The sequence below is a fragment of the Gadus morhua genome, chromosome 4 (genome assembly GCF_902167405.1).
Source record: "Gadus morhua chromosome 4, gadMor3.0, whole genome shotgun sequence".
Classification (NCBI taxonomy): Eukaryota; Metazoa; Chordata; class Actinopteri; order Gadiformes; family Gadidae; genus Gadus; species Gadus morhua.
Window position 1 is genome coordinate 42,816,775 of NC_044051.1, and position 27,500 is coordinate 42,844,274.

General features: G+C 55.1%; 3 protein-coding genes across 5 annotated transcripts in view; 1 reads left to right on the top strand and 2 right to left on the bottom strand.

Annotated features, from left to right (window-relative positions):
• Positions 1 to 14,156, top strand: part of LOC115542966 (uncharacterized) — a 17,153-nt gene extending 2,997 nt beyond the window's left edge. The window contains exons 4-11 of one of the 2 annotated variants that reach the window (XM_030355486.1): positions 398 to 533; positions 1,870 to 2,075; positions 2,442 to 2,581; positions 5,763 to 5,904; positions 6,555 to 6,836; positions 6,936 to 10,271; positions 11,499 to 12,687; positions 12,769 to 14,156. In XM_030355486.1, coding sequence (XP_030211346.1) covers positions 398 to 533; positions 1,870 to 2,075; positions 2,442 to 2,581; positions 5,763 to 5,904; positions 6,555 to 6,836; positions 6,936 to 10,271; positions 11,499 to 12,687; positions 12,769 to 12,779 — 5,442 coding nt within the window. In that variant the 3' untranslated portion in view covers positions 12,780 to 14,156. Of the gene's footprint in view, positions 1 to 397; positions 534 to 1,869; positions 2,076 to 2,441; positions 2,582 to 5,762; positions 5,905 to 6,554; positions 6,837 to 6,935; positions 12,688 to 12,768 lie in introns of both variants that reach the window. The other variant, XM_030355485.1, reaches the window with a different exon arrangement.
• Positions 14,157 to 15,641: 1,485 nt separating this feature from the next.
• On the bottom strand, positions 15,642 to 21,615 carry LOC115542991 (vascular endothelial growth factor C). The gene is made up of 8 exons (XM_030355522.1): positions 21,493 to 21,615; positions 20,303 to 20,576; positions 19,247 to 19,437; positions 18,522 to 18,646; positions 18,323 to 18,423; positions 17,434 to 17,568; positions 16,966 to 17,167; positions 15,642 to 16,722 (listed from the first exon to the last, which is right to left on the bottom strand). Exons 1-8 carry the CDS (start codon positions 21,589 to 21,591, stop codon positions 16,611 to 16,613), a joined length of 1,239 nt encoding a protein of 412 aa, XP_030211382.1. The 5' UTR covers positions 21,592 to 21,615; the 3' UTR covers positions 15,642 to 16,610.
• A 4,032-nt stretch (positions 21,616 to 25,647) lies between these two features.
• Positions 25,648 to 27,500, bottom strand: part of aox6 (aldehyde oxidase 6) — a 15,432-nt gene continuing 13,579 nt past the window's right edge. For both annotated transcript variants that reach the window (XM_030355490.1, XM_030355489.1), the window contains exons 24-28: positions 27,392 to 27,500; positions 27,055 to 27,120; positions 26,725 to 26,913; positions 25,922 to 26,089; positions 25,648 to 25,802 (exon numbers count right to left, since the gene is read on the bottom strand). The exon at positions 27,392 to 27,500 is cut by the window's right edge and continues 6 nt beyond it. In XM_030355490.1, coding sequence (XP_030211350.1) covers positions 25,752 to 25,802; positions 25,922 to 26,089; positions 26,725 to 26,913; positions 27,055 to 27,120; positions 27,392 to 27,500 — 583 coding nt within the window. In that variant the 3' untranslated portion in view covers positions 25,648 to 25,751. The remainder of the gene's footprint in view (positions 25,803 to 25,921; positions 26,090 to 26,724; positions 26,914 to 27,054; positions 27,121 to 27,391) is intronic.

A 27,500-nucleotide genomic window follows, 5' to 3' on the forward strand; every position in this document is an offset into this window, starting at 1 on the left:
CCCCCTCCCCCTCCCCCTCACCCTCACCCTCCAGGTCAGTACCTTCCCCCCTCCCCCTCACCCTCACCCTCACCCTCCAGGTCAGTACCCTCCCCCCTCCCCCTCACCCTCACCCTCACCCTCCAGGTCAGTACTCTCCCCCCTCACCCTCCCCCTCACCCTCCAGGTCAGTACCCTCCCCCCTCACCCTCACCCTCCAGGTCAGTACCCTCCCCCCTCCCCCTCACCCTCCAGGTCAGTACCCTCCCCCCTCCCCCTCACCCTCCAGGTCAGTACCCTCCCCCCTCCCCCTCACCCTCCAGGTCAGTACCCTCCCCCCCCCCTCCCCCTCACCCTCCAGGTCAGTACCCTCCCCCTCTGTCCTCACTGGTCCCTGTGTCCTTGGTTCCTCTCCTAGGAGTGCCACCTGGCCCTGGCCCGCCACCCTAACGTCTACCTGCTGCGGCTGAAGGCTCTGCTCCAGGACGGGGGGCCCTGGGGGAACTGGGTCCTCCAGGCCGTGCTGCGCGAGGCCGAGGTCCCTCAGAGCCAAGGTGGGACCCCCCCCCTCCCCAGAGTCAGTCAGACGGGCCTACCCCGAGGGGGGCTGAACACGGGGGTTCCTATACCGGCCCCTCCAGGGTTTCGCGGGGCTGATTTGAGATGGTTGAGGCCTAAAATGCCTGATGGTGCGTGAGCTTTTCCAAAAAGTTGCGATGAAAGTTGCGGTGTTTTTAATGTTTTTGTTGCGATTACAAGGAGGTGAAAGTTGCGATAAGAGTAATTACTGCAATTTTCCCAGAGTAATTTGTTAAATATTAAGTTATTACTGAAAAAAAACGTAATTAAAAGAACAAAAACACTGAGAAATGGTCCTATGAATAATTGATTCTTGGTTCTTTCCGCGCTGGCGATCGACTTGGATGCCACAGCCTGTGTCATAGCGATCTGCCTCGTCGTCTGACGTCCTGCCTGCAGTTCTGTAGTTATGTTTCGCGGTGGCAAAATGCTCATCAATGGAAGATTTCCGCTTATGTTCCACCACAACGTTGCATGCAGTGCAAAATAATTTCCCCCCCGCTTTCATGTAGAATACCAGGATGCTGCTTTTACAGTTTACCTGCAGGGCATTTAGCAGACGCTTTTATCCAAAGCGTCTTACATCGGTTAATACACACATTGACACACCGACGGCGGAGTCAACCATGCCAGGCGACAGCCAGCTCGTCAGGAGCAGTTAGGGTTAAGTGTCTCGCTCAGGGACACGTCAACACTCAGCTAGGAGGAGCCGGGGATCGAACTAGCAACCTTTAGGTTACAAGACAACTGCTCTCGCATGCATTAAGTCCTCTTGCGGGACGCAGCTCAGCCCATCAAATGCCTGCGTTCCGAGGTTAGCGGTTTGCCGCGCGTTAGCGAGTCGGATCCACCAACCCACGGGAGAAGAGCCGGGTCCGAAGAGGTCGCTGAACATGGCGCTGTGAACGGTAAGCAGCTGATTGGTCGTTGAATCAGTCGGATGACTTCATCTCTTCTTCTGCTCCTCCCTCCTCCTCCTGTCCTCCCCCTCCTCCTCCCCCTCCCTCCCCCCCTCCTCCTCCTCCCTCCTCCTCCTGTCCTCCCCCTCCTCCTCCTCCTCCCCCTCCCTCCCCCCCACTCCCCCTCCTCCTCCTCCTCCTCCCCCTCCCTCCCCCCCACTCCTCCTCCTCCCCCTCATCCTCCCTCCCTCTCCTCTCCTCCTCCTCCCCCCCCCCCCTCTCCTCCCTCCCTCCCTCCCTCTCCTCTCCTCCCTCCCTCCCCCTCCTCCCCCTCATCCTCCCTCCCTCTCCTCCTCCTCCTCCTCCTCCTCCCTCCTCCTCCTCCCTCCCCCTCTCTCCCCCCCCCTCCCAGTGGACCTCTTCCTGGGCTCGGAGCCGCCCCTCTTCCTGGAGCTGAGGGTTCGCTACCTGCTGGCGTCGGGGCGGGGCCAGGAGGCCGCCGCCCTCGCCCACCGCTGTGCCGCCGCCCGCACGCCGTCACGGCAACGGGCCTTCTTCCTGCAGGTGCACCTCGCCGCCCTCTGCACCACGGAGCGGACGGAGCAGCTGCACAAAGAGGTGGGGGGGAGAGAGGGGGGGGGGGGCTGCACAGAGAGGTGGGGGGGGGGGGGGGGGGGAGGAGGAGGGGGTTGAAGAGGAAGAAGGAGGAGGAGGTGGGCTAGGTGGGGGAGCAGAAGGTGGAGGAGGTGGTGGAGGAGGAGGAGCAGAAGGTGGAGGTGGTGGGCTAGGTGGAGGAGGAGGAGCAGAAGGTGGAGGTGGTGGGCTAGGTGGAGGTGGAGGAGGAGCAGAAGGTGGAGGTGGTGGAGCAGGAGGTGGAGGAGGAGCAGAAGGTGGAGGTGGTGGAGCAGGAGGTGGAGGAGGAGGTGGTGGTCGAGGAGGAGCAGAAGGTGGTGGTGATGGTGAAGATGGTGTGTGTTTCTCCAGGTGTGCGCGCTGGGCGAGGGGGAGGTGGTGCAGGTGGTGTGTGGGATGGAGCAGCGGGAGGAGGAGGCGGTGCTGCTCCGCCTCTGCAGGGCGGGGCTCCGGAGTCAGCTGGTCAGTGGAGGACACGCCCCCTGTCTACGGTCGGTGCCCTCGCACAACGCTGTGTTTACCTTTTGTTCACGCTGGGTGTAAAGTGTGTATGTTGTGTTTACGTTGTGTGTACTGTAAAGTGTGTATGTTGTGTTTACGTTGTGTGTACTGTAAAGTGTGTATGTTGTGTGTACTGTAAAGTGTGTATGTTGTGTTTGCGTTGTGTGTACTGTAAAGTGTGTATGTTGTGTTTACGTTGTGTGTACTGTAAAGTGTGTATGTTGTGTTTATGTTGTGTGTACTGTAAAGTGTGTATGTTGTGTTTATGTTGTGTGTACTGTAAAGTGTGTATGTTGTGTTTACGTTGTGTGTACTGTAAAGTGTGTATGTTGTGTTTACGTTGTGTGTATGTTGTGTTTACGTTGGGTGTAAAGTGTGTATGTTGTGTGTGTTGTGTTTACGTTGTGTGTAAAGTGTGTATGTTGTGTTTACGTTGTGTGTACAGTGTATGTTGTTTTTATGTTGTGTGTATGTTGTGTTTACGTTGGGTGTAAAGTGTTTACGTTGGGTGAAAGTGTTTAAGTTGTGTGTAAAGTGTGTACGTTGTGTTTACGTTTAGTGTAATGTGTGTACGTTGTGTGTAAAGTGTGTACGTTGTGTTTACGTTGTGTGTAAAGTGTGTACGTTGTGGTTACGTTGTGTGTAAAGTGTGTAATGTGTGTACGTTGCGTGTAAAGTGTGTACGTTGTGTTTACGTTGTGTGTAATGTGTGTACGTTGTGTGTAATGTGTGTGTGCGTTGTGTGTAAAGTGTGTACGTTGTGTGTAATCGGTGTACGATGTGTGTACGTTGTGTGTGTAAAGTGTGTACGTTGTGTGTAATGTGTGTGTGTACGTTGTGTGTAATCGGTCTACGCTGTGTGTGTACGTTGTGTGTTTGTAAAGTGTACGTTGTGTGTAATGTATGTACGTTGTGTGTAATGTGTTTGTAGAGTGTGTACGTTGTGTGTAATCGGTGTACGATGTGTGTGTGTGTACGTTGTGTGTAATGTGTGTGTGTGTGTAATGCGTGAGTGTACTTTGTGTGAAGGCCTGGTATTTCGTGATTTCAGGACCAAGGCCCCATGCCAGGGCATCAAGGCCAGACGTTAAAATACATGATTTGGATTTAACTGAAACAGACGAAACCATTTCTGAAGGCATTAAGGCCTTTTTAATGAAGTCCAGAGAAGTTGTTCATTGTTTTGCAGTTTTTATCTGCATCTTGAAGAGCCCTTTGGCTCTTTGCTCCACTTTTTCAAAAGGGAAAAGAGTTGAGTGAATTTTGTTAAATGTTAAAAATTGATAGTCTATTACATTAGAATTTGCCATAAGTAATGTATCTTTTTTTAATTACAGAATGTTATTAAGATTATTTCAAAATAACCCTCCCTCTGCCATCATGGGGGTCGGGAGTGTTAACGGTTTGGGCAGATTGGGCAGTGTGTGTGTGTGTGTGTATTGTTTGAACGTAACATATTGTGTAATGTGTGTACATGTTGTGTAATGCATGTACATATTGTTTTGTGTGTGTGTTGCAGGCAGCTGGTATGTGTGTGTGTACATTGTGTGTAATGTGTTGACATATTGTGTAATGTGTGTGTGTTTGAAAATTGTGTGTTTGTTGTGCGTTGCAGGCAGCTGATGTGTGTGTGTGTGTGTGTACGTTGTGTGTACATTGTGTGTGTGTGTGTGATGTGTGTACACTGTGTGTTGCAGCCAGCTGGTGTGTGTGTGTGTACGTTGTGTGTAATGTGTGTACATTGTGTGTGTGTGTGTGTGTGTGTGTGTTGTGGGTGTACGTTGTGTGTAATGTGTGTGTGTGTGTGTGTGTGTGTACATTGTGTGTGTGTGTGTGTGTGTGTGTGTGTGTGTGTGTGTGTGTAATGTGTGTACACTGTGTGTTGCAGCCAGCTGGTGTGTGTGTGTAATGTGTGTACATTGTGTGTGTGTACACTGTGTGTTGCAGCCAGTTGGTGTGTTTGTGTCAATTGTGTGTGATGTGTGTTCGTTGTGTGTAATGTGTGTACACTGTGTGTTGCAGCCAGCTGGTGTGTGTGTGTATGTACATTGTGTGTGTGTTTTTGATGTGTGTAATGTGTGTACACTGTGTGTTGCAGCCAGCTGGTGTGTGTGTGTGTGTGTGTGTGTGTGTAAATTGTGTGTGTGTGTGTGTGTAATTTGTGTACATTGTGTGTGATGTGTGTTCGTTGTGTGTAATGTGTGTACATTGTGTGTGTGTGTGTGTGTGTGTAATGTGTGTACATTGTGTGTGTGTGTGTGTGTGTGTGTGTGTGTAATTTGTGTACATTGTGTGTGATGTGTGTTCGTTGTGTGTAATGTGTGTACACTGTGTGTTGCAGCCAGCTGGTGTGTGTGTACGTTGTGTGTACATTGTGTGTGTGTACGTTGTGTGTAATGTGTGTACACTGTGTGTTGCAGCCAGCTGGTGTGTGTGTGTACGTTGTTTGTGTGTGTGTACGTTGTGTGTAATGTGTGTACACTGTGTGTTGCGGCCAGCTGGTGTGTGTGTACATTGTGTGTGTGCGTGTACGTTGTGTGTAATGTGTGTACACTGTGTGTTGCGGCCAGCTGGTGTGTGTGTACATTGTGTGTGTGCGTGTACGTTGTGTGTAATGTGTGTACACTGTGTGTTGCAGCCAGCTGGTGTGTGTGTACGTTGTGTGTACACTGTGTGTTGCAGCCAGCTGGTGTGTGTGTACGTTGTGTGTGTGTGTGTACGTTGTGTGTAATGTGTGTACACTGTGTGTTGCAGCCAGCTGGTGTGTGTGTGTACGTTGTGTGTGTGTGTGTGTGTACGTTGTGTGTAATGTGTGTACACTGTGTGTTGCGGCCAGCTGGTGTGTGTGTACGTTGTGTGTAATGTGTGTACACTGTGTGTTGCAGCCAGCTGGTGTGTGTGTACGTTGTGTGTAATGTGTGTACACTGTGTGTTGCGGCCAGCTGGTGTGTGTGTACATTGTGTGTGTGTGTGTACGTTGTGTGTAATGTGTGTACACTGTGTGTTGCAGCCAGCTGGTGTGTGTGTGTACGTTGTGTGTAATGTGTGTACACTGTGTGTTGCAGCCAGCTGGTGTGTGTTTACGTTGTGTGTAATGTGTGTACACTGTGTGTTGCAGCCAGCTGGTGTGTGTGTACGTTGTGTGTAATGTGTGTACACTGTGTGTTGCAGCCAGCTGGTGTGTGTGTGGGGTGCGCTCCATCGCAGGCTGCAGACCTCAGGACCGGAGCTGCTGGAGGAGAGCCGACAGCTCCTCCAGGAGGCCACCGACGCCACCGCCATCTTCCCCTTCATCAGGGTGCTGCTGGAGGAGGTGAGGCCGCGCTGCTCCTCCTCCTCCTCCTCCTCCTCCTCCACCTCCTCCTCCTCCCCTCTCTCCTCCTCCTCCTCCTCCTCCTCCTCCTCCCCTCTCTCCTCCTCCTCCTCCCCTCCACACCTTATCTCAGCCTTCTCTCCTCCCTCTGCCCTCCTCTCTTCCCTCACTCCTCCTCTCTCTCTAAGCCCTACTCTCCTCCTCCTCCCCTCCTCCCTCCTCCCCCCCTCCTCCCCTCCTCTCCTCCTCTCCCCTCCGGTAACCTGCCCCTCTCCTCCCCACCTCTCCTCCTCCCTCTCCTCCTCCCCTCCTCCCTCTCCTCCTCCCCTCCTCCTCTCTCCTCTCCCCCTCCTCCTCTCTCTTCCTCCTCTCTCCACTCCCCCTCCTCCCCTCTCCCTCTCCTCTCCTCCTCTCCTCTCCTCCTCCCCTCTCCTCCTCTCCTCCCCTCCTCTCCCCTCCGGTAACCTGCCCCTCTCCTCCTCCCCTCCTCCTCTCTCCTCTCCCCCTCCTCTCCTCTCCTCCTCCCCTCTCCTCCTCCCCTCTCCTCTCCCTCTCCTCCTCCCCCCTCCTCCTCCCCTCTCCTCCTCCCCCTCCTCCTCTCCTCCCCTCCTCTCCCCTCCGGTAACCTGCCCCTCTCCTCCTCCCTGTAGCTGGGCGACGGCGGGCTGCCGTTCTGCGTGGAGCTGTGCTCCCGGGCGCTGGGCTCCGGTCTGCTGCCGGACGGCGCCGCCCGGTCCCTGATCCACAAGGCGGTGGCGGGCCTGCTGCCCCGGGACCTGGAGGTGTGCCGGGCCTGTGCGCTGCTGGTCTTCTTCCAGGACCGCAGCCTGGGCGCCTACCGCACGGCGGTCCGGCTCTACTCGCTGCCTGACCAGGAGTACCACGCCGAGGCCACACCTGTCGGGAACCACCTGCGCTTCGACCTCCTGCAGGTACCGCCCTTCAACCGTAGGCCGTAGGTCGGCCCCCCCGGGTGGCCCCCCGGTGCCTCACCCCCCCGGTGTCTCACCCCCCGTTCTGTTTGTCCTCAGGCCCTGAAGAAGGACCTGGTCTTCGACCCGGAGTTCTGGAACGTGGCGGCCATCCGGTCCCACTGCCAGAAGCTCCTCAGCGGGGAGGAGCAGCGGGCCGCCAGGGAGGAGGGGCCAGAGGAGGCGCGCTGCACCAGAGAGGTCCGCCCCGCCGCCCCCCCGCCCCCCACGGCCACCGCCCCCCAACGGGCGGACAGCAGGAAACGCCCGGAGAACGGCACGGCGCCCAAACGGACGAGGCTCTGCCGTGGTCCCGCCCCGCCGCCCGGCCACGCCTCGCTGAGAAACAAAACCAAACACGCCCCGAGGACGGCCCCGCCCCCGAGGACGGCCCCGCCCCCGAGGACGGCCCCGCCCCCGAGGACGGCCGCGCCCCCGAGGACGGCCGCGCCCCCGAGGACGGCCCCGCCCCCGAGGACGGCCGCGCCCCCGAGGGAGTCGGGGGAGTTCCTCCGGCGCTCCTGCTGGCAGCCGGGCAGAACCAACGACGGGTTCCCCTCGGGCCGCGGGGAGCCGCGCCGCATCACGCGCTTCTCGGAGAAGAACTGCCCCAAGCGCCGGATCCGCACGCCCCGCTGGCTCCTGGAGGACTCGGGAACGCTGGAGTTGGACGCCCGCCGCAAGGGGAAGAAGCTCCGGAGGAAACGGCGTCAGCAGGAGCAGGAGGAGGAGCAGCAGGCGCAGGCCCGGGCGCTGGTCAAAAGGAGCGCCTCCGCTCCGCCCAGGACCGACGCCAAGGACAAGCAGAGCCTGACCCGGCACCTGAAGGGCCTCTCGCTGGACTACCTGCGGCCCGCCTCGCCCGCCCGCCTCGTCCTGGAGCTCTCTCTGCCCGACAATGAGCTGACGGACATCTTCACCGAGGAGAGCCGGAGGAACGGCCTGCCCCCGGCGCTGCCGTACCCGCCGTCGCCCTGGCCGCCCGGGCCCCAGCCCGCGGACCGTCCCCCGCGCCTGAAGCATGTCGTCATCCGGGCGTCGGACGAGGTCTCGCTGGCGCGGCAACTCCACTGCTACTCGCGCCGCAACAAGCACCTGGCGGTGGCGGCGGCGGCGGCCGGCGAGGTCCAGAGCGCGCCCTCGGTGGTCACGCGCTCCTCCTCCCAGGCTCCTCCCACCAAGGGCAGGCCCCGCGTGCCCCGCAGCAAGCCCCTGGTGGAGATGAAGGTGACCATCGCCTCCCACGCGCCGGTCAGGACCAGAGCCGGCCAGTCCCAGCTGGGGGGCCGGGCCCACGCTCAGGCCCTTAGTGCGGGCTCGCGGCCGGCGGATAACAAAGCCAGCCCCGCTGCGCAGCGCCCCCTGGCACCTGGGTGTACGGCTGTAAAGACGGCCCGGAGCCCAAGCCCCGATGCCGACACAAAGCCCTCATTGGATAACGGAGCCCGTGAGGTCGGCCCTTCGAATGCTCGCAAAGACTTGGCCGCCTTGCAACCCGGAGACGTGTCGGAACCCGCCCAGACCGACGTTATGGCTGATAATCCCGCGGCCGAGGCCCGACACGACGCCGGCCGACACGGAGGAGACGCGGCCGCATGCGGGGCCTCGGACGCCCGCGGCCGCCGCGGCGAGGAGGACCTGCATGGGCTGCGGTTGCTGTCGGAGACGGTGAGCGCGCTGGCGCCTCAGTCCGTCCCCGAGGCCTCGGGGGAGGCCGCGGAGGAGCGGAGCCTCCCCGCGCAGCTGAGCCCTTCGCTGGGCAGCGGCCCGGACTCGCCCCCGGACCGGTCCGCGTGTTCGCCCAGCGCGCCGGGCTCCAGGGAGGAGCGGGCCCGGGAGGCGGGGTCCGGTGAGCCGCGCCTGGAGCACCGCTGCAGCCTCTGCGATAAGGTGTTCAGGGGCAAGCGCGTGGCGGTGCACGCCATGTTCCACTACCGCAGACACCAGTGCATGTTCTGCCGCACGCCGCTGAAGCACGGCCACCTGGCCACGCTGCACGTGTCGGAGCACATCGACGCGCTGAAGAGACGGGAGGCCGAGCGCGAGGAGCGAGGCGGCGGCCGTCGGGAGGGGAGCGAGGCGCTCCGGAGCACTGGCCCGCCGCAAGCAGCAGGCGGCCAGAGGCGACCCAGGACACCCCTAACCTCGGCCGCGCGTTCCCCCTCCGGATCCAGGCGGTTACGCTCCGACGGCAGCGTCTCGAAGGGAAGTCCGGCCCCCTCGCCCGTTGCCAAGGTCAACGGACACCTGAAGGGCCCCGCCCCCCACCAGCAGCGCCCCCCCCTGCCGGTCCTAGAGGATAAACCTGCGACAACAGACCCCCCGCCCAGCGAGCCCCCCCGGCCGTCCACACAAACCGCCGGACGTCTGGAAGCGGGGTCTGCGGTCGCCGCGGAGACCTGCTGCCCGGTAGCGGGCTGCCCCTGGCGCGCCGCCCTGTCCCGGAGCTCGGTGGCGCTGTTGTACCACGCGCTGGAGGCCCACCCCCGCGACCACGCCCCCCTGCGGCTGGCCTTCAGCGCGTTCGACGGGCAGTGCAGCGTGTGCCTGCGCGTGCTCTGGAGCTTCCAGCACTACCGGCACCACGTGGAGCGCCACCGCCTCGCCCCGCGCCACCCCTGCCTCCACCGGGGCTGCGGGGCGCGCTTCCGGACGGGCATGGAGATGAGGCGCCACTCCCGGAGGCACCGCCCCCTGCAGGCCGGCTGCTGCGTGCCCGGCTGCTCGCGCCTCTTCATCTGCCTCTGGGCGCTGAACCTCCACGAGCGGGAGCACTACACCGCCGGTGGCGACGCCGAGCCGGCCGAGGCTCGCAGGGCGGCAGACCCCGGGGCCAGGAGGACGGGGGCCAGGCCGGACCCCGCTCAGGCTACCCCCGCGCGGGCCAAGAGTCGCCTGAAGGTCAGCGAGCGGGCCGCGGAGGCGGAGCCTCACTCGGAGGTCAGAGCGGGGGGTTCGGGGACGAGGAGGTCTCCAGGTTCCAGGCGGGTCCAGGGTGTTCAGGGTCCCGCCCATTGCACAGCCGGACCTCGCAGTGCGGCCTCACACAAGCAGAGGAGAACGCCTTCGAGACAAAGAGCTGAGCCCGTTCAGCCAGCCCCGGTCGCCAGCGGCAACAGGATGAGACGGGGTTTCAGCGGTAGGCCGGTCAAACTCGACACCGACGGCCACAAAACGAAGAATCCTCCCGCGCCGTCGACGGAGGCGAGTACGACAGCAGCTGTTCAGAAACCAGCTCGCAAACGGGAAGCTGGACTCATTTTGGCGGAAGAACGGCAGTCCTATCACAAATCAAGGTTGACCTCAACGTTCCACGAAGAGTCGCCTCCTTTGACCTCTAAAGAACAGGAAAAGTCGGCTCCTTTAGACCAGGAACAGTCGGCTCCTTTAGACCAGGAACAGTTGGCTCCTTTAGACCAGAAACAGTTGGCTCCTTTAGACCAGGAACAGTTGGCTCCTTTAGACCAGGAACAGTTGACTCTTTTAGACCAGGAACAGTTGACTCTTTTAGACCAGGAACAGTCGGCTCCTTTAGACCAGGAACAGTCTGCACCTTTAGACCAGGAACAGTCTGCACCTTTAGACCAGGAACAGTCTGCACCTTTAGACCAGGAACAGTCTGCACCTTTAGACCAGGAACAGTCTGCACCTTTAGACCAGGAACAGTCAGCACCTCTATACCAGGAACAGTCTGTTCTTTTAGACCAGGAAGAGTCGGCTCCTTTAGACCAGGAACAGTCTGCACCTTTAGACCAGGAACAGTCTGCACCTTTAGACCAGGAACAGTCTGCACCTTTAGACAAGGAACAGTCTGCAACTTTAGACCAGGAACAGTCTGCAACTTTAGACCAGGAACAGTCTGCAACTTTACACCAGGAACAGTCTGCAACTTTAGACCAGGAACAGTCGGCTCCTTTAGACCAGGAACAGTCTGTTCTTTTAGACCAGGAACAGTCTGTTCTTTTAGACCAGGAACAGTCTGTTCTTTTAGACCAGGAACAGTCTGTTCTTTTAGACCAGGAACAGTGTGTTCTTTTAGACCAGGAACAGTGTGTTCTTTTAGACCAGGAACAGTCGGCAACTTTAGACCAGGAACAGTCGGCAACTTTAGACCAGGAACAGTCGGCACCTCTATACCAGGAACAGTCGGCTCCTTTAAACCAGGAACAGTCGGCTCATTTAGACCAGAAAGAGTCGGCTCCTTTAGACCAGGAAGAGTCGGCTCCTGTAGACCAGGAAGGGTCGGCTCCTTTAGACCAGGAAGCGTCGGCTCCTTTAGACCAGGATGCGTCGGCTCCTTTAGACCAGGAAGCGTCGGCTCCTTTAGACCAGGAAGAGTCGGCTCCTTTAGACCAGGAAGAGTCGGCTCCTTTAGACCAGGAAGAGTCGGCTCCTTTGGCCTCTAAAAAGCAAGAACAGTCGTCTTCTTTGACCTCTACAGAACAAGAACAGTCGTCTTCTTTGACCTATACAGAACAAGAACAGTCGGCTTCTTTGACCTCTACAGAACAAGAACAGTCGGCTCCTTTAGACCAAGAACAGTCGGCTCTTTTGGACCAAGAACAAGAACAGTCTGCTCCTTTGGCCTCTGTGGACCAGGAACAGTCAGCTCCTTTAGACCAGGAACAGTCGGCTCCTTTAGACCAGGAACAGTCGGCTCCTTTAGACCAGGAACAGTCGGCTCCTTTAGACCAGGAACAGTCGGCTCCTTTAGACCAGGAACAGTCGGTCTCTTTAGACCAGGAACAGTCGGTCTCTTTAGACCAGGAATATTCGGCCTCTCCAGACCAGGAACAGTCGGCACCTTTGGGCCAGGGACAGTCGGCACCTTTGGACCAGGGCCAGTCGGCTCCTTTGGACCAGGGACAGTCGGCTCCTTTAGACCAGGAACAGTCGGCTCCTTTGGCCTCTCCAGACCAGGAACAGCTGAAAATACATCAAGCGTCCAAAAAACACAAACCTATTTCAGCTGCTCCAAAGAATTCTGATGTTGATTTGGTAAAGAAGGGAAGGGTTGCCCATTTAAACAGCGGTCCAAAGACCAAAGCAGCCTCTACCGGCAACGCACCCAAATCAAAGTGCAGAACTCAGACCAAAATGAAAGATCTCAAAGTCGCCAAGGTAACAAAAACTGCATCGGTCACCAAGGCAACAAAAACTGCCTCGGTCACCAAGGCAACAAAAACTGCCTCGGTCACCAAGACAACAGAAACTGCCTCGGTCACCAAGGCAACGAAAGCTTCCTCCGTCACCAAGGCAAAGAGAGCTCCCGCCGTCGCCAAGGCCACAAAATCAACCGCGGTCGCCAAGGCACCGAAAGCTCCCTCCGTCGCCAAGGCAACGAAAGCTCACTCCGTCGCCAAGGCAACAGAGGTTACAGTGGTTGCCAAGGCAACAGAGGTTACAGCCGTCACCCAGACGTGTGATACTCCACAGGAGGCCCTCGCCACCGGGCCCTCCCCCGCCGGCCCCCATCAGCGGGGCGCGGGCGACGGTGTCGGCTACACGGTGCTGATCAACGGAGCGGCCGCCGTGAAGCGGAGGGCCGCGGACGAGGCCACGCCCCCCTCCTACCGCAAGAACTACTTCCGCGCCCCGCCCACCACCTACCTGGACGAGCGCTTCACCAACATGCCCAAGCGCCGCAAGCACATGTCCATGTTCCGCTCGGCGGCCCCCAGGAGCCCGGAGCCCCAGGCCGCCGCCACGCGCTGCCCCAGCTGCTTCAGCTCCTTCCTCCGGCAGGACGAGCTGCAGGCGCACCTCCGGGACCACCGCTGCTCCGGCATGTTCGGCTTCGACTCCGACGAAGGTGAGTGTGTGGCCTGTAGACCCCCGGATACCGTCAGATAGCCTGAGATACCGTCTGCTGACGTCATGTTCCCCCCCGCAGACAACAGCTGAGCGTCCCGGGAGTCACCTGGAGGCCGGGACACCAGGACCACGGCGAGGCCGGGGCTGGCACACACCTGGGGGCTGGAGGGCGGCGGAGACATTGGGTTATGGGGGGGGGGGGGGCGTAGAGATGTAGTATTAAAGTGCCTGGCCGGACGGACGCGTCCCGGCTGCAGAAAGCTGTGAAAGAGACTGAAGCCATAACACCTCCTTCACGTTTTGCGTTTTGCACTAGGCAGTCGACTGACCTTCCTTTTGGTTATTTTCTTCCGCGTTGATACTTGAAATATTTTGTAATAATGTAAACCAACGGTGATTCTGCCGCGTTTCATCAATTATTTAAACCTTCAGGGGGAGGAGCTTGCACTAGACTCATGTAGGCCTCAACAGTGAGTGGATCAAGTGGGGGAGACGTTCTGGTTCTACTGCAGTACCGACGACCGCCAGCGAGAGCAGTGGTCACCACAGGGCCTCTTATCAAAGGGGTCAGCCTGCATCGGACCGGTTCACCACGTCTGAGTCGAGCACCGACAAAATGCGTCCTGGGAACGGTGCCACTGCGTCCTGGGAGCGTTGCCACTGCGTCCTGGGAGCGTTGCCACTGCGTCCTGGGAGCAGTGTCACTGCGTCCTGGGAGCAGTGTCACTGCGTCCTGGGAGCGTTGCCACTGCGTCCTGGGAGCAGTGTCACTGCGTCCTGGGAGCAGTGTCACTGCGTCCTGGGAGCGTTGCCACTGCGTCCTGGGAGCAGTGTCACTGCGTCCTGGGAGCAGTGTCACTGCGTCCTGGGAGCAGTGTCACTGCGTCCTGGGAGCGTTGTCACTGCATGTTTTGCTATCCAGGATCGTCTGATCCGTCATACTTTTATGCCACTTTTTAAAGGGGACCTATCAAATGGATCCCAAACCGAGTTAGAAGTTTTAAAGAAACAAAAGGGCAGGTTTGATCCAGATCCAATGTAAGATCGGTTTACATTATCTGATTTTAGTTTGGAATCCCTCTTTAGCTTTGAAAAACCCATTTCCAATATTTGATCCAATCTGTGATCCGAAATCCCCCTGGATATCTTTTGAGACACTGGGCCCAGGACACCAGGACTGTCCGGATTGACCCTCTCTTACGAGGACTGTCTGTTTTGCACGTCGGTTACGAGGACTGTGGTTTGAAGACGCATCTTTTGAGCGTTTCTAGTGAAGCGACCGGTTTAATTTATTGGCAGGCTTTATTTTCTATCTTTTGTAAATATTTGAAGAGTTTGGCTTATATATAAGTATATACAAGGGTGTATTGTATACGGGTTGCAGGCCTGGGATTTTATAACACTGTTGAATCACAATAAAACTAATTCAGCGTTGCTGTTGAATTTTTAACCGTAAACCTCAAAACATTTCTTGGTTTCTTTTGTATTCTTTGACTTCCATCGACATTCGTATTGGTCTATCGCACTGTACTGTTCACGTTACAGCGCTTGAGTCAGATTAATACCGCTTTACTGATCCTGTTCGGTATTGTATGTTGGCATTAAGGGGGGCAAATGTTATCGTAGTTTTTTTTGTATTGTAATATTCTAGCTCTAGACGGAGTCGGCCATTTAGGGGCCGACGCTCGGTTGGAGATCGTAGAATCGAATATTTTGTGCCAAAGATCAACAGGCGGTACCCCTGTTTTAGTCGTATCTAAAGTAACAGAAGGGGTACCCCTGTTTTAGTCGTATCTAAAGTAACAGAAGGGGTACCCCTGTTTTAGTCGTATCTAAAGTAACAAAAAGGGTACCCCTGTTTTAGTCGTATCTAAAGTAACAGAAGGGGTACCCCTGGGTTTAGTCTTTATAGTAACAGAGGGGTACCCCTGGGTTTAGTCTTTATAGTAACAGGGGTACCCCTGGGTTTAGTCTTTATAGTAACAGAGGGGTATCCCTGAGTTTAGTCTTTATAGTAAAAGAGGGGTACCCCTGGGTTTAGTCTTTATAGTAACAGAGGGGTACCCCTGGGTTTAGTCTTTATAGTAACAGAGGGGTACCCCTGGGTTTAGTCTTTATAGTAACAGAGGGGTACCCCTGGGTATAGTCTTTATAGTAACGGGGGTACCCCTGGGTTTAGTCTTTATAGTAACAGAGGGGTACCCCTGGGTTTAGTCTTTATAGTAACAAAGGGGTACCCCTGGGTTTAGTCTTTATAGTAACAGAGGGGTACCCCTGGGTTTAGTCTTTATAGTAACAGAGGGGTACCCCTGGGTTTAGTCTTTATGGTAACGGGGGTACCCCTGGGTTTAGTCTTTATAGTAACAGAGGGGTACCCCTGGGTTTAGTCTTTATAGTAACGGGGGTACCCCTGGGTTTAGTCTTTATAGTAACAGAGGGGTACCCCTGGGTTAAGTCTTTATAGTAACAGAGGGGTACCCCTGGGTTTAGAGTAAGGGGAGCGTGGGGTAGGATGAGCCAGTGGGTGAGTTGACCCATCCCATGTATTTTGGAAACTACACATCAATTCAGGAAGCCCCCATAATTGATATCTGGCTGTGATGGCGAGAAGCACATGGTAAAGTTGCAGGTAGGTTTTTTTCCTACCTGCTTGATTTGATTTGCCACGGTATAAAACCAGGGGAGTAATTTAGCTAAAGATTAGCCTGAATTGTTCAACCAGGCATTTTCCAAAATGGTGGCGGTGGGGCAAAGTGAGTTGTTCAACCTGCCCCACCATGATGCACTGAAGTTAAGTCTAAAGTATAAAGTGGTATTTCAATGTAGTGTTACGCAACTGATTTGGTTTTTCATATTTTACACATTGTAGAAAAGATATAATGCAAAGATAGAGAGAAAGGAGATTGAGAGAGCAGCCACTGATGGTGAAAATCCAACAGAGAAGTAACAAAATACAGAAATAGTGCCAGGTTTTATATGGTTTAAAGTCACCGTAGGCGAATAAATAAGGCTATTTGGAAAAGGACTTGAAAAAGTAAATTGTTCAATTTACCCCAAGATGGCTCAACTTACCCCGAAGACTTATGTCTTAAATGCATTGTTATCATTTTGATTGACAGGGGACATCCTGAAATAAAGGTAGATGTCTCATTTGACATCAGTCTTATTTTTGCTTGCCTAGAGGACGACATGAGTAAAAGTTGGCTCATCTTACCCCAATCTCCCCTACAGACATACAGACATACAATATTTGCGACACAAAAGTCTTAAAATACAGAGAGAAGTTTCTGCCGCAACGGTTTCACTGCTGCTGCTTCAGTGATGGTTTTGACGGTGAATCAAACATTGCTTCATTAGAACCCACTCAGAATCTCAAATGTCTAGAAGGTTGAACTTATTGTTGTTAAATTCTTCGCTATGGGAGACGCAACACATACAGTATATCCAGTACTCTGTAGTAACAGTACTGTAAAAACTACTTGGTACTTACAGGTGTAGTAACAGGACTGTTACTACACCTGTAAGTACCCTGTGGTAAAAGTGTCTGTGGTAGCAGTACTGTAGTGACAGTACTTTGTCGGTCATATTTTCAATTTAAAGTTAAAATACAACAAATATATCAGATCCATAAATAAGCAGTAGTCCAACGGAGAGGGAGGGAACAGGCTCAGTCTGGTCGCGGAACAAAGAACACAAAGGAAGGTGGAGACTTCTCCTGCAGCTCCAGTCCAGACAGAGGAGCTCTCGCACTCCCCCCATGGGATTGGTCCGTCCCACGATGTGCCTGTCTGTGATTGGTCCGTCCCACGATGTGCCTGTCTGTGGTTGGCCCATCCCAGGGTGTCTTGGTCTGTGATGGGTCAGTTCCAGGGTGTGCTGGTCTGCGATTGGCCCGTCCCAGGTGTGCTGGTCTGTGATTGGTCAGTTCCAGGCCGGCCTCATGTAGGTGGGGATGCACTGACACACCTGTGAGCTGTAGTAGAACCCTCGCGGACATCCTCGCTTGGACTTCCTGCACGGTAACCGATAGCAACTGGAAGAGAGAAGACGTTTGGGTGTCGGTGTGTGCAGGTTTGGGATTGTGTGTAACCTGCATGTGTTACCTGCAGGTGATGTGTGTGAGTGTGTAACCTGGGTGTGTTACCTGCAGGTGTGTGTGTAACCTGTGTGTTACCTGCAGGTGTGTGTGTGTGTGTGTAACCTGGGTGTGTTACCTGCAGGTGTGTTTGTGTGTGTGTGTGTGTGTGTGTGTGTGTGTGTAACCTGGGTGTGTTACCTGCAGGTGTGTGTGTTGAACCTCTTGCCCTGCCGCAGACAGCTCTGAGGGCTCTCCCGGCACTGGCAGAGGCAGGTGTCCGGGTTCAGGGGCTGGTCGCCAGGGCAACGGGCCGCGCAGACACACCCACAGAGCTCCGCCTCCCAGCGCTGGCCAGACGGACAGCCCCGCCCCTCTACCTGCTCCTCACACTGGCACTCACCTGGACACACACACACACACAGCGCCGTGAGGCACACACGCACACGCAAGATTGAAGGGTGAGTTCTGATCTTTATCAGCTGGTTGATCACTGACAGGGTTCTGGAGGGGGCGGTTCTAGAGGGGGCGGTTCTAGAGGGGGCGGTTCTAGGGGGCGGTTCTAGAGGGGGCGGTTCTAGAGGGGGCGGTTCTAGGGGGCGGTTCTAGAGGGGGCGGTTCTAGAGGGGGCGGTTCTAGAGGGGGCGGTTCTGGGGCTCCCAGACTCACAGGTGTCGTGGTCCAGCCTCCAGCCCGGCTCACAGCTGCTGTCCGTCAGGCCGTTGCGACACACGCACTCACAGCTGGCGTCGTCCAGGGCCCGGCGGGGGCCGCACAAGGCCAGGGGCCCCGGGGCAAAGGCGCCTGGAACCACAGCAGCACAAGGTCAGCTCAGGGCCCCGCCCCTCACAGACACACCCCACACAGACACGCCCCTCTCTCAGACACGCCCCTCACAGACACACCCCACACAGACACGCCGCTCTCTCAGACACGCCCCTCACAGACACGCCCCTCTCTCAGACACGCCCCTCACAGACACGCCCCTCTCTCAGACTCGCCCCTCACAGACACACCCCACACAGACACGCCCCTCACAGACACGCCCCTCACAGACACGCCCCTCTCTCAGACACGCCCCTCACAGACACGCCCCTCTCTCAGACACGCCCCTCAGACACACCCCACACAGACACGCCCCTCTCTCAGACACGCCCCTCTCTCAGACTCGCCCCTCACAGACACGCCCCTCTCTCAGACACGCCCCTCAGACACACCCCACACAGACACGCCCCTCTCTCAGACTCGCCCCTCACACGGACACGCCCCTCTCACACAGACACGCCCCTCACACAGACACGCCCCTCTCTCAGACACGCCCCTCTATCCGACACGCCCCTCTCTCAGACACGCCCCTCACACGGACACGCCCCTCACAGACACGCCCCTCTCTCAGACTCGCCCCTCACACGGACACGCCCCTCTCACACAGACACGCTCCTCACACAGACACGCCCCTCTCTCAGACACGCCCCTCTATCCGACACGCCCCTCTCTCAGACACGCCCCTCACACAGACATGCCCCTCTCCCAGACACGCCCCCTCCCTCTTACGTACCCAGGTCTCTGACCGGGTGGCTGCCGTCGTCAGGGACACACTCGCAGCCTTCGGCATCCCAGAATAGTCCTGGAGAACAGGGAGCCTGCGGAGGGGGGCAACTGTCCACACACACACACACACACACACACACACACAGTGAACTCCCATTCCCCAGGTCACTGTGATGCTCGGTGGCGGGGGGGTTCGGGGGGCTCACAGGGGGGGCGCGTGGCGTCTGATGACGGCCCTCAGCGGACGCTTGCTCACGCATTCACAGGACGTGTGGTTGACGAAGGTCACCGTGACAACCAGACGCTCCATCAGAGGAGAGAGCTCCAGCACCTGGAGGAAGATCACCATTACTAGTACTAGTTAGAGACCGTTAGAACCCCTAACTAGTACTAGAAAGGAGTACTAACTAGTACCGTTAGTACTCCTAACTAGTACTAGTTAGAGACCGTTAGAACCCTAACTAGTACTAGTAAGGAGTACTAACTAGTATAGAACCCCTAGAACCCCTAACTAGTAATAGTAAGAGATGGTTAGTACTACAGGGTCATGGTCAGGGGCAGGGGTCGGGGGTCAGGCTCACGGTCTTGTTGACCAGGCGGTGGGGGTCAGGGTCGGGTCAGAGGTCAGAGGTCGGGGTTCAGGCTCACGGTCTTGTTGACCAGGCGGTGGGGGTCAGGGGTCGGGCTCACGGTCTTGTTGACCAGGCTGTGGGGGTTAGGGTCGGGGGTCAGAGGTCGGGCTCACGGTCTTGTTGACCAGGCGGTGGGGGTCAGGGGTTAGGGTCGGGGGTCAGAGGTCGGGCTCACGGTCTTGTTGACCAGGCGGTGGGGGTCAGGGGTTAGGGTCGGGGGTCAGAGGTCGGGCTCACGGTCTTGTTGACCAGGCGGTGGGGGTCAGGGGTTAGGGTCGGGGGTCAGAGGTCGGGCTCACGGTCTTGTTGACCAGGTGGTGGGAGGTGTTGGTGCAGGCCACGCCCTCGTGGTGGCAGCAGCCCCCGCAGCGGTGCAGCGCCACGCAGCGGGGGAGGTACTGCCGGCTGCTGGGCTCAGGGGCCTCCTTGGAGACCTCCACGCACACCTCCCTGGGACGGCAGGCGGTCCGCTGGAGCTCCTCCAGGACCACTGGGGGACAGACACACACACAGGGACAGACACACACACACACACACACAGGGACAGACACACACACACACACAGGGACACACACACACACAGGGACACACACAGGGACACACACACACACACACACACAGGGACACACACACACACACACACACACAGGGACACACACACACAGGGACAGACACACACACACACACACACACGGACACACACACAGGGACACACACACAGGGACAGACACACACACACACACACACACAGGGACACACAGGGACACACACACACACAGGGACACACACACACACACACACACACACACACACACACACACACACACACATTTATCTGACACTTTTCTCAAAAGACTTCCAATACGTCCATTGGTCTTAAGAAAACAATTTATCACTTTGGGTACAAGTGAATATTCCACAGAGGGGCGGCGCCCTAGCGCCCCCTATTGACCCACCGCCACCGCTAGTAATACTATTCTTAAGTGCCAGGACGTACAACAGGTGAGTAAGAGGGGAGGGGGGGGCTGAGTCCAGGTGAGCGCTGCACAGGTGAGTAAGAGGGGAGGGGGGGGGGGCTGAGTCCAGGTGAGCTCTGCACAGGTGAGAAAGAGGGAGGGGGGGGGGGGGGCTGAGTCCAGGTGAGCTCTGCACGGGTGAGTAAGAGGGGAGGGGGGGGGGGGGCTGAGTCCAGGTGAGCTCTGCACAGGTGAGTAAGAGGGAGGGGGGGGGGGGCTGAGTCCAGGTGAGCTCTGCACGGGTGAGTAAGAGGGGAGGGGGGGGGGGGGGCTGAGTCCAGGTGAGCGCTGCACAGGTGAGGCTGCGGTGCCAACAGCAGATCTGTAACCCCCCAGTACCTTCAAAGACGCCGTCGGCTCTCCTCAGGGCCTCCTGCCGGGGGTTCCCCCACAGCGCCGCCTCCACCTGCTCCTCCTCCTGGGCGCCGCCCGCTGGGTGGAGGAGCAGCGAGGTGGGGGTCTGGCTCCGCCTCCTCAGGCACAGCTGCAGCCGGCTGGCCTCCGGGTGGAGGAGCTGCAGGAGCTCGTCCAGGTTGCTGACCGAGTCCAGGCCAAGGCCACCTCCCCCTCCCCCTCCCCCTCCCCCTCCTCCTCCTCCTCCTCCTCCTGGAGACTGGGAGGGGAGAAGGAGAGAGAGGAGGAGGAGGAGGAGGGTGGAGAGAGGAGGAAGAGGAGGAGGGTGGAGAGAGGAGGAGGAGGAGGGTGGAGAGAGGAGGAAGAGGAGGAGGGTGGAGAGAGGAGGAGGGTGGAGAGAGAGGAGGACGGAGAGAGAGGAGGAAGAGGAGGACGAGGGTGGAGAGAGAGGAGGAAGAGGAGGAGGGTGGAGAGAGAGGAGGAGGAGGGTGGAGAGAGAGGAGGAAGAGGAGGAGGGTGGAGAGAGAGGAGGAAGAGGAGGTGGGTGCGGAGAGTAGAGGAGGAGGAGCAGGGGAAAGTGAAGGTTAAAGTCCACACTTACTCATGTGGAGGCAGTGTCGTAATGGATCAGCTATCCCTCTCTGTTCAAACTTCTTCAGGGCTACGGCTCACGCCTAGGGATAACCCAATAGCGATAGGCTGTGCCTATACTCATAGAATCTAGAGTTACAATACGTAACTATCGTTCCGACTAGGTGGGTCCGGAGGACAGCGGGTAGCCAATCACATAGCTCCTCACGGTTTGTTTACGGAAGTGAGCGATGAAGAGTCTGCTGGGAGACCGCGCTGTCCCGTGGGAGTTCCCCCGGGTAGCGGGAGTCCCCCCCGCTGGCGGGAGAGTGGACGGAACCAACCCGACGGGACCTCCTTCCTCTGATGAGGACCGAGATGGTCCTACAGTGTGTGTTCGCTCCGAGTCCCTGGCGGCTCCGGACGGGTCGCTTGTCTATGGCTTCAAATGTGTCGGTTTACGGTAGACGCGTTTGTTATAACATTCAAACGTAAGGATCCGACCAAAGCCGTATTCGTTTCGTATTGGAACCAAAACATTGCCGAAGTGAACACGCACATACACATACGTACACGCACACACGCACACTTTCCACTTTCCCTACCTCTGTGCCCATGTCTCCACTCTGGAAATAGTCGTAGAAATCTGGTCCAGAAGTCAGAGTCCTCGTGACCAGCCAGAGAAGCAGCACTAGCTTCAACATAGTGGAGGAGTAGGAGGAGGAGATAGCACAGGAAGAGGAAGGAGGGAGGGAGAGGGTGGAGAGGACAGGGAGGCAGGGGGGGAGGACAGGGAGGCAGAGGGGGGGGGGGGGGGGGGGAAGGACCTCAATAAGAGCTTGCGAAGTTCTTCTGTTCCAGGAGAGAGGATGGGCGACATGATGAGCAAGGTGTCTCCCCCTGTCCCTCATTAATCCAGGTGTCTCCCCCTGTCCCTCCTGAATCCAGGTGTCTCCCCCTGTCCCTCCTTAATCCAGGTGTCTCCCCCTGTCCCTCCTTAATCCAGGTGTCTCCCCCTGTCCCTCCTTATTTCAGGTGTCTCCCCTGTCCCTCCTTAATCCAGGTGTCTCCACCTGTCCCTCATTAGACCAGATGTCTCTAGACCAGATGTCTCTAGACCAGGTGTCCCTCGTTAGGACATCTGGTCTAGAGACACCTGGTCTAGGGTCACCTGGTCTAAGGAGACACCTGGTCTAGAGACACCTGGTCTAGAGACATCTGGTCTAAGGAGACACCTGGTCTAGAGACATCTGGTCTAGAGACATCTGGTCTAAGGAGACACCTGGTCTAGAGACACATCTGGTCTAAGGAGACACCTGGTCTAGAGACATCTGGTCTAGAGACATCTGGTCTAAGGAGACACCTGGTCTAAGGAGACACCTGGTCTAGAGACATCTGGTCTAAGGAGACACCTGGTCTAGAGACATCTGGTCTAAGGAGACACCTGGTCTAGAGACATCTGGTCTAGAGACACCTGGTCTAGAGACATCTGGTCTAATGAGACATCTGGTCTAAGGAGACACCTGGTCTAGAGACATCTGGTCTAGAGACATCTGGTCTAAGGAGACACCTGGTCTAGAGACATCTGGTCTAGAGACACCTGGTCTAGAGACATCTGGTCTAAGGAGACACCTGGTCTAGAGACATCTGGTCTAAGGAGACACCTGGTCTAAGGAGACACCTGGTCTAGAGACATCTGGTCTAAGGAGACACCTGGTCTAGAGACATCTGGTCTAAGGAGACACCTGGTCTAGAGACATCTGGTCTAGAGACACCTGGTCTAGAGACACCTGGTCTAAGGAGACACCTGGTCTAAGGAGACACCTGGTCTAGAGAAACCTGGTCTAGAGACATCTGGTCTAGAGACATCTGGTCTAAGGAGACATCTGGTCTAGGGTCACCTGGTCTAAGGAGACACCTGGTCTAGGGTCACCTGGTCTAAGGAGACATCTGGTCTAAGGAGACACCTGGTCTAGAGACATCTGGTCTAGAGACATCTGGTCTAGAGACACCTGGTCTAGAGACATCTGGTCTAAGGAGACACCTGGTCTAAGGCGGACCAGGTCTGTCTTGGCTGAGGACGGCTGTAGGGGCGAGTCTGATCTTGTACGTTGAGCCTCCCACCAGCTTCCACATTCCACACATTACTGCATAAAACACGTTACCGTGGCGACCGGCCGTCGCCACGCCTCTACAGCTAGTTACTATAGAGCTAGTTACCATAGACCTGTACATTACCTCTATAGAGCTAGTTACCATATAACTAGTTACCATAGACCTGTACATTACCTCTATAGAGCTAGTTACTATAGAGCTAGTTACAATAGACCTGTACATTACCTATATAGAGCTAGTTACCATAGACCTGTACATTACCTCCATAGAGCTAGTTACCATAGACCTGTACATTACCTCTATAGAGCTAGTTATTATATAGAGCTAGTTACCATAGACCTGTACATTACCTCTATAGAGCTAGTTACCATATAACTAGTTACCATAGACCTGTACATTACCTCTATAGAGCTAGTTACTATAGATCTAGTTACCATAGACCTGTACATGACCTCTATAGAGCTATTTGCCATAGACCTGTACATTACCTCTATAGAGCTATTTACCATAGACATGTACATTACCTCTATAGAGCTAGTTACCATATAACTAGTTACCATAGGCCTGTACATTACCTCTGTAGAGCTATTTACCAAAGACCTGTACATTACCTCTATAGAGCTAGTTACCATATAACTAGTTACCATAGACCTGTACATTACCTCTATAGCGCTATTTACAAGTCAATGACATCAGCCTATTCCTCAGTTCACTTAGATTATAAGTAAGGTTAACTTTAAGTACAAAGCATACAATAATATAATATGTATTGTTCCAAATGTTAAACACTTTTAATATTACCTGGCTTTCCTTGGTCAACAAGTGCCTGCACTCTGAGGGACAAAATCACACACTACCGGCTCTATGATTATAACTGTGTCTGCCACAGACAAATAAAGTGGCATGGTTAACTATTACAGATGCATGTTCTACTGTTCAAATGAATATTGCCTTCACAGGGCTCATCTCTTAAAGTCATGTGGTACGTCATGGTGATTTAAGATCAGGTTAATAAACAAGGCGATGAATGGCTTTTAACGAAAGACCTCACTTCATATAACTAATGCATAATATGTAACTTCATGTTGCTATAATGTTGTAATGCTTGAATTACTGTATAGAATGTATTTTGGGAATCGTAGGCTGGAAGGCAAATGTTATTGGGGCACACGGCCCATAGTTTAGAGCATTCTGATTGGCCGAAGAGCATGTTGGAAAAAGCTACAAAACGGGGAATATAAATCAGATCCTGAATGCTGTTCGGGAGAACTTTGCAAATAAACTCAGGTGCAGTTGTTGCTCTTGCAGTGACAATAAAGCCTTGATCATTCAACGTTAGTCCTTCTCGACCTCATTAGACAATGGGTTTTATCCACGACACCTTCAAGTCTGGAACCGCTTCAGAACGTCCGTGTGTGTTTGGATATGGTTGGGTTATACAACATATAATATATAGGAATTAATAATAGAATGCCAAATGTTTTATCATATAACCTGTTATATAATGTAACATTATATAACATGTTACTGTTGAGGACAGGACCTATGTCACGTACGGTACCTTTACCCACTGTTGACATCATAGTCATTTTATGATTTAGTGCAGCACATTTGTTACATATTGAACCTTTAATCTTTAATCTTTCTTAAATCTTAATCAGAATACAAATTCAATAAGAGCTCAGTACATTGATCACTACATCGATCACTACATTGATCAGGACATTGATCACTACATTGATCAGGACATTGATCACTACATTGATCAGTACATTGATCAGGACATTGATCACTACATTGATCAGGACATTGATCACTACATTGATCAGTACATTTATCAGGATATTGATCGCTACATTGATCACTACATTTATCAGTACATTGATCAGTAATTGGATCAGTACATTGATCAGGACATTGATCTTCAATTGTTCTTCACAGGGTACTCAAACGATCCAAGAGTTATTATTTATAAGATCACTGTCTCCTATTTGTTGGTATACATTTGATATTATCACATTGTCCTTTCATTCTTCAGATGATTGTGCATTGACATGATTGTGTGTGTAGATGATTGTGTGTGGAGATGATTATGTGTAGATGTTGGTGGTTTTGGATGAGTGTGGGTTAAGATGTTGGTTGTTTTGGATGAGATGCTGGTCTAGAAGGTGGTGTAGATGTGGATCCAGATGTTGGTGTAGATGTGGGTCTAGAAGGTGGTGTAGATGTGGGTCTAGAAGGTGGTGTAGATGTGGGTCTAGAAGGTGGTGTAGATGTGGGTCTAGAAGGTGGTGTAGATGTGGGTCTAGAAGGTGGTGTAGATGTGGGTCTAGAAGGTGGTGTAGATGTGGGTCTAGAAGGTGGTGTAGATGTGGGTCTAGAAGGTGGTGTAGATGTGGGTCTAGAAGGTGGTGTAGATGTGGATCCAGATGTTGGTGTAGATGTTGGTCCAGATGTTGGTGTAGATGCTGGTCCAGATGTTGGTCCAGATGTTGGTGTAGATGCTGGTCCAGATGTTGGTCCAGATGTTGGTCCAGATGTTGGTCCAGATGTTGGTGTAGATGCTGGTCCAGATGTTGGTGTAGATGTTGGTCCAGATGTTGGTGTAGATGCTGGTCCAGATGTTGGTCCAGATGTTGGTGTAGATGCTGGTCCAGATGTTGGTTTAGATGCTGGTCCAGATGTTGGTATAGATGCTGGTCCAGATGTTGGTCCAGATGCTGGTACAGATGCTGGTCTAGGTGCTGGTCTAGATGTTCAGGGCCCAGGGGGTGAAGGATCCCGGCTCGCTGACTGGAACCTAAAAGACAAACGAGTGAATGAATCTTGAAGATCAACTCCGCTCTGAAGGCTTTGAGGTGGAGATTAGGGTGGAGATGGTGTTATGTTAGGGTGGAGGGACCAGGAGAGTCGACCTACCCTCTGGGAGAAGGGCGTGGCACATGCGAGACATGCCCTCTCAGGTGTGGCGGGGCTGTCCAGGGGGAAGGCCCCCCCCAGGCCGGACTCGGCCCGGGCCGCCGACACCGCGTCCTTGATGGCGTAGAACACGGAGCTCCCGAGGAACAGGACCGGCTCCCCGATGCCCTGCAGGACACAGGGACAGGGGGACAGGTGACTCTACAGGTGACCCTATAGGTGGAAAGGTGACTACAGGTGACTCTACAGGTGACCCTACAGGTGGAAAGGTGACTACAGGTGACTCTACAGGTGACTCTACAGGTGACTCTACAGGTGACCCTACAGGTGGACAGGTGACTCTACAGGTGTCTCTACAGGTGACTCTACAGGTGAATCTACAGGTAACCCTACAGGGGACTCTACAGGTGACTCTACAGGTGACCCTACAGGTGGAAAGGTGACTCTACAGGTGGCTCTACAGGTGACCCTACAGGTGGACAGGTGACTCTACAGGTGACCCTACAGGTGACTCTACAGGTGAATCTACAGGTAACCCTACAGGTGACCCTACAGGTGACTCTACAGGTGACCGTACAGGTGTCTCTACAGGTGACTCTACAGGTGTCTCTACAGGTGACCCTACAGGTGTCTCTACAGGTAACCCTACAGGTTTTAGTACAGGTGACTCTACAGGTCTCTCTACAGGTGTTACTACAGGTGACCCTACAGGTGTCTCTACAGGTGACCCTACAGGTGTTACTACAGGTGTGTCTACAGGTCTCTCTACAGGTGTCTCTACAAGGGTCCCTGCGCGGGCGGACCTTGGAGGAGTAGATGGCGTGGGGGTTGTTGGAGTCCGGCAGCAGGTGGACGTTGAAGCTGAGCGGCACGTCGCAGACGGCCGGGATCTTGTACTGAGACGGACCCCTGGAGTAGAGGAGCCCCCCCGGGGAGAAGCTCAACTGCTCCAGGGTGTAGAGGCCCAGACCCTGGAGGAAGGCCCCCTCCACCTGGACACACAGGGAGACACATAGAGACAGGTAGGCACACAGGTGGAGAGACAGGTAGGCACACAGGTGGAGAGACAGGGAGCAGACAGGTGGGAAGGTGAACTTGTGTTTCCAGGAGAGCCTTCTCATTGGCTGCCTCACCTGGCCGATGTCTATGGAGGGGTTGATGCTCTGACCCACGTCCACCACGATGTCCGTCCTCAGAGTCTTAAAGAGACATAACCCCAAAACACAAGTCTTCTGTTTTAAACATGGTCATTTGTGTGATGATGATCGTCAACATAGTAATCTATGCCATTTTATCACGTAACTACAGGTGTAGTACAGACAGGTGACAGACAGGTGTACAGTCAGGTGACGGACAGGTGTACAGTCAGGTGACAGACAGGTGTGGTCCAGGTGACAGACAGGTGTACAGTCAGGTGACAGACAGGAGTGGTTCAGGTGACAGGTGGTTAGTGAATGCTACTGTCCGCACCCTGTAGTCTCCGGTGAGACAGTCCAGTTCCACCTCGCTGTAGCAGGCGCCGTAGGTGAAGTAGGAGTAGGGCTGGCCCTCCATCTTCTCCCAGTCCATGTAGCAGTCT